The following is a 7751-nucleotide window of genomic DNA, read 5'->3' on the forward strand; positions in this document are numbered from 1 at the left end:
GCTGCCTGGTCCCACCGCGCCTGTCGAGGGGTCTGCTAGGCCTCATTGGGCGTCAGGACACGTCCATGCTTTGGCTGCCTTGGGGGGGCAGGGGGCCGGGGTGGGCAGGGCCCTTGGGGACATGAGTAACCACAGCTGTTCTTCTGACAGCTGTGACTGGTCTGGATGAGTCACAGCTCCTCCAGGGAGAGCCCCAGTGAGCACAAGCCGAGGAGCCTGGATCCAGACGTGAGCACCAGGCCTGGACACAAAGCCTCAGCCGGGGTGGCGGCGCCCCTCACGCCACAGGCCAGCCCTGCCACTCAGCACCTGCAGGTCACCCACAACGGGCCCCGCCTGCCTGGGCACCGTCTGGCCTCACTGCACCCCCTGGACAGTGGGGACTCAAAGGACTGGGTATGCAGCCCCTGTGCCCAGGTGGCCCTGAGTTCTCCCACACTCCGAAGGCTGTGGTGGGCGCACGAGGTCCCCAGCCCGATATAAATGTTTCCTCACCCCCGTGTCTCAGAGCTGGGCGAGTTGGCCTGAGACCGTGTTTGCGCCCCAACCTTCCAGACCAGCGAGGGCCTCTGGGCGGGACCTTTCCCAGGTGCGTCCCTGCCGAGGCTCATCCCCGTCACGGGCTGAGCTGCCTCTGGGTATAATGGGAATCTCGGTTTCACCTCCTTGTTAACAAGTCATGTGTAGTTAGCGAAAGTGAGACTTGAGTAGGCCCCAGTCCCCCTACAGCCCGCATCCACAGCGTTTCCTCTGGGGAGCCCAGAGCAGTGGCCCCCTGGTTTGGGGCACAAGAGCTGGGCCTGAAACTCTGCCTGTGCCAGGAGGTCCTGCTGGCAGTGGTCCCCCAAGAGGACCACCCCCCACCAAAAGAGGGAAAAATGACACGGGAGAGAAGGGAAGAGGGGGCTGCACAGACCCAGATCCTGACGGCTGCAGCCTCCGCCCTCCCAGAGGTGACTCCGGTCGTCGGGACCACGCCGAGCCCACGGAGGTAAATGCACATTCTGGAAACCACCTTTCGGAGGCAAACAGGAAACAATTGTGTTGTCTGCCAGCTGCTGTAAACTGTTTACTTTTTCTCAATACTGACTTGTTCAAAACCTTAGGGACATAAATAAATGGGACGTGTTTTTCCACCACATCCTCGAGATGCTCTTATTTGGTCCTGGAGACCAGCCTTGGGTCTGGGCTGTGCCTCGCAAGGGGAGCGGGTGCCTGTGGCTGAGGGACGGCAGCCCTGGGTTTGCCCTGGTCCATGTCCACGTCCACATCAGCCGGCCAGAGGTGGCCGTGCCTGTGGAGTAATGTCAGGGCGAAGTCCCAGCGCCTCCTCACGCTCGAGCCCTGCCTGCTCCACAGGGCTGGGATCCACCCCATGGGCGAAATCCCCACCCCACGGGGAGAGGCCCCACTCAGGCTCCGAGGGAGTGGCCCGAGGGTCAGACGGTGGGGCTGGGCGGGCCTCCTTCCCCGCTCCTGTGGCCTGTCTCTCTCTCTCCCTCTGTCTCTGCCGGGACCCCCCAGACCCAGCACACCCTAGGGCCCGCGAGCCGAGCATGCCAGGCGGTGCTGGGGGAGGGCAGAGTCCAGCCTCTCCACAGTCGCACGACACAGTCAGTGCCCAGTGCAGGGTTGGGCGCCCCACGGTGGGGAGGCCCCGCAGCCCCCAGGTGTGCCCGTTTACCTGCAGCAGTACCTGCCATGTGGTCCTGGGATTCCAGCGAGGAAACTGAGGATCAGGAGGCAGCTACCCCCTTGCCCTCTGTCCCTCCTGTGGAACGTGGGGAGGCCATAGCCTGGCCGCTCCTGGGGGAGGAGGAAGGCACAGGGAAGGAACAGAGCAGTGGGCGCCTCATGGGGCCGGCATCCAGGTGCCGTCACCTAGTTCCTGGCCCCACGTCCTGACGCCCAGATGGAGGCAGAGGATGGGACTCCGCCCCCCAAAGGCAGCTGTGAAAAGGTGACTCCCATTAGCCCCAGAGCGTGGGCAGGGGTCTGACCTCCTTCTCTGCTCCTCTGACTGTGGGACGACCCAGAGAGCCAAGCAGCTCCGCCTTCACCAGCCAGGTGCCACGAGGACAGGCTGGCTGCTGGACAGACACCGCTGCGGTCATGGTCAGACAGGCGCCCCAGACCAAAACAGTAGTCAGATGACCAGGAGGCCGCTGCCACTTTCTGCCCACAGGCAAGTGGCTCACAGCAGCTGCGGCTAAAAATAGGTGTAAAAGGCACAGGCCTTGAGGGGAATCGCAAGGGGAGAGTGCTGTCCTGCTTGGGCTGAGGGTGCAATGCAGTCGCTCCGCTTCCTTTCTGCTGAATCTTTGGTGTCCCACCCCCAGCTCGCCCAGCAGAGCCTGGACAGTGTGGCCCAGACCCTGTACCCACTGCTGTTCAAAGCCAGCTACCTACTGGAGCAGACAGAGGTGACCCGTGCTGTGCTGGGCCACTGGCCGCTGGAGGAGTTCCGGCTGGGCATGCTGCTGGGGCCGAGCGCAGACCACCCCATGGACCTGCGTGACCGGGCCTGCAGGGCCTGCCTGGAGGCCTGCGTGCATGGCCTCGCAGACCACGTGCTGCAGGGCAGGAGCCGGCGGCTGCGGGTGGCCGACCTCACAGGCCTCCGAGACGTGCAGGAGCAGCAGTGCCCTTGTGGCCAGGCCCTGGGCAGGTGGGGCCGTACAGACCTGCTGGCCAGGGCCTGCTGTGAGCTGCAGGCACAGCCCCACGCAGCTGGGCACCCCGTCGAAGTCCTGGCCGACCTCTTTGTCACCGAGGGCAACTTTGAGGTGGTGGTGCAGGCCCTGCAGCCGGTGGGCCCAGCCCCTCTGCAGCTGCGCTGCCCCACCTTCCGTGCAGACAGCCTGAGCTGGGGCCAGCTGCTGCAGGTGCTGCATCTGGCCGGGCCAGGCACGCTGCGCAAGCTCGAGGTGGTGCACAACGTCCGGCTACATGCCGGCCATGTGCTGCAGCTGCTGGCCCAGGTGGGCTTCCCCCAGCTGGCCTCGCTCACCCTGCCCACCAAGGCCTTTGACGCACCCCCCACCTGTGCCCCGATGCCTGATGGTGAGGACACCCTCCTCTCCTCCATTGCCTGGGAGCTCAGCCAGATGACCCAGCTCACGGAGCTGAGCGTGGCCTTCTCCACACTGACCGGGAAGATCCAGAGACTGCTCAGGTGAGCCCCCAGTTGCCTGGGCAGTGGGTGGGGCCTGGGCATCCCAGGGGTCCCTGGACAGGCGGGCTGGAGAGGCAGTGACTTACCTGCATGGCCACACCCAACCACGCCAGGCCAGAGCAGCAGGAGAGGGACATCTCTAGTGTTGAGGTGACACTGAGCCAGAGCCACTAGGAAAGAAGCAGCTGGGGCGTGTGATCCGGGACACGGAGGGAACTCTGTGTTAGTTAGCAAGTGAAAGAGAGTACTAACCAGCAAATAAACAAAACACAAGGAACCATCATTTTGAGTTAGTTATCTATTGTCGTAAAAGAAATTTCCCCAACACCTGGTGGCTTAAACACACATATTAGCTCAGGTCAGGGCCAGCAGGCTCAGGGCTGCCTCTCCAGCTCCCACCATGTGGCCTCTCCACGGCTCCTGCATCCTCACAGTGACGGGAGCCAGCAGTGTCTCCCTCTCAGCAGCTCTGCTGTGAAGAAATCAAGGTGGCTCGTGCAGAGAGGGCTGGCCTGGCCACAGGTTCTCAGGCAGGCAGGGGCAGGCAAGACACACAGGTGGGTCCAGGTGTGGTGGGCGAGTGGGAGAGGCAGCCCCAACAGGAGGAAGGGAGGGACAGAGAGCAGGGTCCAGTGATGTCCCCCTTGCTCAGCAAGGACAGTGAGCACATCCCTGGGTGTAGGGGGGCCAAGAATGTCGGGGTCTCACAAGCTCCAGGTGCGACACTATTCTGAAGATGTGTCTAGAGAGTGCCGGGCCAGAGCAGGTCTGACCCTGGCTGCCCATTTCCTGGCTCTGTCCGCCCTACACCAACGACGAGATTCCAGGCTGGACCAGATGGCTCCAAAGCTTTCGCAGCTCTAGAGCACGTGGGCTTCTTCTCTGTCGGGCTGAGGCAATGTTTTATTTCTTGCGAACTCACACCACCATGCCACTGCCCTGCAGCAAGCTTTTAGAATGACACTCTCAACGGGGCTGTGTGCGGAGCTTCCCTATGCACACAAAAGGTGTTGCTGAGAAAACAGACACCACTTTAGGCCCCATGCACAGGGCCTGCTTAAGCAGCCACAGGCGACAGTGAGCCGTGAGCAAGGCTGCGCCCAAGTGAAACTGTCTCTGTGGGAACTCACACTTGAATTTCATGTAACTTCCACATGTCACAAACTGTTATACCTCCCTTGATTTTTCTAACTATTCAGAAATATAAACCACTCAGCTTGCAGGCTGTGTGGCAGCAGGCATGGGCTGGATTCGGCCACGTGAACGGACTGTCCACCGTCCACCTTACCCCCCACTCCTTCCCCAGACCCTCATCCTATGCTGTTCTCCCTGCCCTGCAGCCCACTAAGGACCCCGCTGCGAGTGCTGGACCTGGCCAACTGTGCCCTGAACCATGTGGACATGGTCTTCCTGGCAGACTGTGCTCATGCTGCCCACCTGGAGGTGCTGGACCTCAGTGGACACAACCTAGTCAGCCTGTACCCCTCGACCTTCTTCAGACTGCTGAGCCAGGCTGCCCAGACGCTGAAGGTCCTGACCCTGGAGGAGTGTGGCATTGCAGACAGCCACGTCAACATGATGATCCTGGCCCTGAGCCCCTGCCACCAGCTCCAGGAGTTCAAGTTTCTGGGGAACCCTCTGTCCAGCCGTGCCCTCAGGCGCCTCTTCACTGCGCTCTGCGAGCTCCCCGCACTGCGATGCATTGAGTTCCCGGTGCCCAAGGACTGCTACCCCGAGGGCACTGCCTACCCCCAGGACGAGCTGGCCATGTCCAAGTTCGACCAGCAGAAATACGACGCGATTGCTGAGGAGCTGCGGGCTGTGCTGCTGCGGGCCAACCGTGAGGACATCCAGGCCTCCACGCCCCTTTTTGGAAGTTTTGACCCAGACATTCAAGAAACGAGCAATGAGCTTGGCGCTTTCCTGCTGCAAGCATTCAGAACTGCTTTAGAAAACTTCTCCAGGGCACTGAAGCAGATGGAGTAGGCCTTGGGTTGTGCCAGCAGTGGGCCCTGGCCGAGTGCCCAGTGTCACACCCAGAGCATGACTTAGTGAGGATCGTAGGTGTACCCATGAGTGCGATGATAGAGCCCCACATGCCAGGAGACGGGCAGCAGAAGCTTCCACCACCACAGCAGACGGCACAGAAGCAGCAGCTGTCATGGCCACAGAGGGTGCGGGCACCACAGACGCAGGCAGTGAGGGGAGCAAGTCAGAGACCCTGTCACCGAAAACTGCACAAAATGAGCAGCAGCCCATAAAGAAACAACAAAGCAAGAAAAGGCTAAAAATGTAAAATTAAAATGAGAAGCAGTAGGGGGACACGTCTGGTCTGTGGCACTGACACCAGCGAGACAAGGTCTGTTTGGTGGACCACGGCCGGGGGTTGTCAGTGGCTTCTGTTCTCGCTTTGCTTTGCCCTGAGGACCATGAGGAGCATCCTAGGGGGAGCAAACGGGCCCTGGCTGGAGGGTCGCCTGGGCCAGGGCGTCCGGGCCCTGGAGGAGAACCCCCACTCCAGGTGTTTTATTCCCTTCTGAACAGCTGGGGCTCCCTGCGCGGTTCGAGGGGAGCTCCTCCAGGTTAACTTGCGGCCTGGAACTCAGCGAGCACCTTGAGAAGCTCATAACCGTCTGCAAAATGCATCTGGACTTGGTCTCCACCAAGACCGGCTTTGTACAAAGGGCTATTACAACGCTTAAATGCTAATAAAACAGAAGTGTGTTTCACTCAGATGCAGTGTTTATTTCAGTGCAATTCAGAAATTTTAAAAGGATCTAAGAGTCTGAAAATAAAATGTTTTCTCAAGACAGAGATGAATACTTGTTGTGGTCCAATCCTCCTCAGACCCAGAACTGCAAGCACCGTGCAGCCCTGCCAAGTGGCTGGCTCCCCCAGGTCTGTCCCAGGCTACAAGTCCCCAGCTCCGGGTCCCCCTCATGAGAGGCGTCACAGGGGTCTGCTTGCTGAGGAGGGGGATGACCCTCCTTCTGGGTCTCCACATGCACCCCCTGCTTCCTCTGTGTCCCTTAATCGTTCCCTACGTCCTTGGCAGTGTCTCCTCAGACGCATCATGCTGGAATCATCTTTCAGGTCCATGAGCTTGGCATTGCAACTGTTCTAGGGAAGAGAGTAGGCACAGAGCAACATTTTAAAATAATTCATTGCTAACTCTACAGAGCAGACAAGCTTCTGTTTTAGGTGTCTGAATTTTCTCGATTACAGACTCGGCCACTAGGTTACAGCTAACCAGTCGCAAGCGGCGTCGCCTAGCTGAGCCCAGCGCATGACTGAGCAGAGCCCAGGGAATCTGCAGTGACCCGTGGCTGTGAGAGGGGCAGGGGCACATGGGAGCCTGCTGGTGCACAGCTGGAATACGCTGACGGCAGATGTTTTGACAGCTCCCCTCCAAGCCTGTGCCTCACGTGCCTGTCCCCGTGCATGTGCTTTACTTGCTCTCTGGAACTGCTGTCGTGATCCTGCATGTGCCATTTCAGTACCTGATGGATTTTTGTCACACCTGCCCAACCCTGTGACCTTATAAGTCTGTGGTCACGTGGCAGCGGTCACACATCTGTGCCTACCAGGGCCCAGGAGCATAGCAGTTCTCAAATGCAGAAAGTAAAATGGTGGGAATTAAGGAAAACACACTCAGCAGATGAGTGAGATCCAAACCAGCAAATACACGTGGCAGCTGCTGTTGGGGCTACTCCTGCTGAAGCTGTGGGTATCCACTATCACCCGCCCACCTGGTCCTTCCAGGGCCAGACGGGTGAGTTGCACAGGGACACATGGGGACCAGGGGACCACCACCCACAACATGTGGTGAGCCGCTGGCTTTGCATCCCTTCCATCTTCTGTGTGGCATGAACTGAGCAGCTCCTCCAGGAACACAGCCTTGCTTCCTGCTGACCATCCTGCAGGCTTCCACTTGGTCCTTCCTGCCTTAATGACTCTTGTTCTGCAGGTCAGGAAGAAATGTGGGGGTTCTCCCCAGTGACACACTCCCAGACTGAGGAGATATCCACAAACCAGTGGGCCCTCTAAGTGATGGACATGGCCAGAGCCCTGGGACATCAGCTGCTGCTCTGGCCACCACCAGCCCTCACTCTCTGATCACTATATGAATCGAGCCACACTAGAGTCAGCTGTAATCCACTACATCCTGGATCCCATTATCCGCCAGCATTGCGGCAGCCCTGAGGGGGAGGCTCTGTGGTTGCCCGTCAGTCATCCCCACCACCTGCCTCTGTGCAGAGCCCCATCAGCCTGGACTCGGGTCCATGGCCCCACTGTACAGGGACAGCCCTGGCTACGCTGAGCCATGCCACTGTGCCAGAGCCCTCATGAGCAGGGAACCCAGCCCACCCTGCCTTCCACTGCAGGAGGCTCCAGCACTCCACTCCCAGGGTTGGCCACCTGCCAGCTTCCAGGCACCTCCCAGCAGGGATGGGCTTGGTTCCATGTCCTTGCCAGAACAACAGATACAGAGATGTCTATGAGCACCAATGCAGGACCTCCTGCCCAACCAGCCTCTCTTCTGTCACTCCTTCCTCCCCCAGGACCCCCCCCCCCC

At 59.9% G+C, this 7751-nt stretch overlaps 1 protein-coding gene across 1 annotated transcript; it reads left to right on the forward strand.

Moving 5' to 3' along the window:
• Positions 1-2259: 2259 nt before the first annotated feature.
• Positions 2260-5161, forward strand: LRRC14B (leucine rich repeat containing 14B). The gene is made up of 2 exons (XM_008578943.1): positions 2260-3175; positions 4516-5161. The coding sequence occupies exons 1-2, from the start codon at positions 2289-2291 to the stop codon at positions 5159-5161; spliced, it is 1533 nt and encodes a 510-aa protein (XP_008577165.1). The 5' UTR covers positions 2260-2288.
• The last annotated feature ends 2590 nt before the right edge of the window (positions 5162-7751 follow it).

This window comes from Galeopterus variegatus, unplaced genomic scaffold, assembly GCF_000696425.1.
Source record: "Galeopterus variegatus unplaced genomic scaffold, G_variegatus-3.0.2 Scaffold1788, whole genome shotgun sequence".
Lineage (NCBI taxonomy): Eukaryota > Metazoa > Chordata > Mammalia > Dermoptera > Cynocephalidae > Galeopterus > Galeopterus variegatus.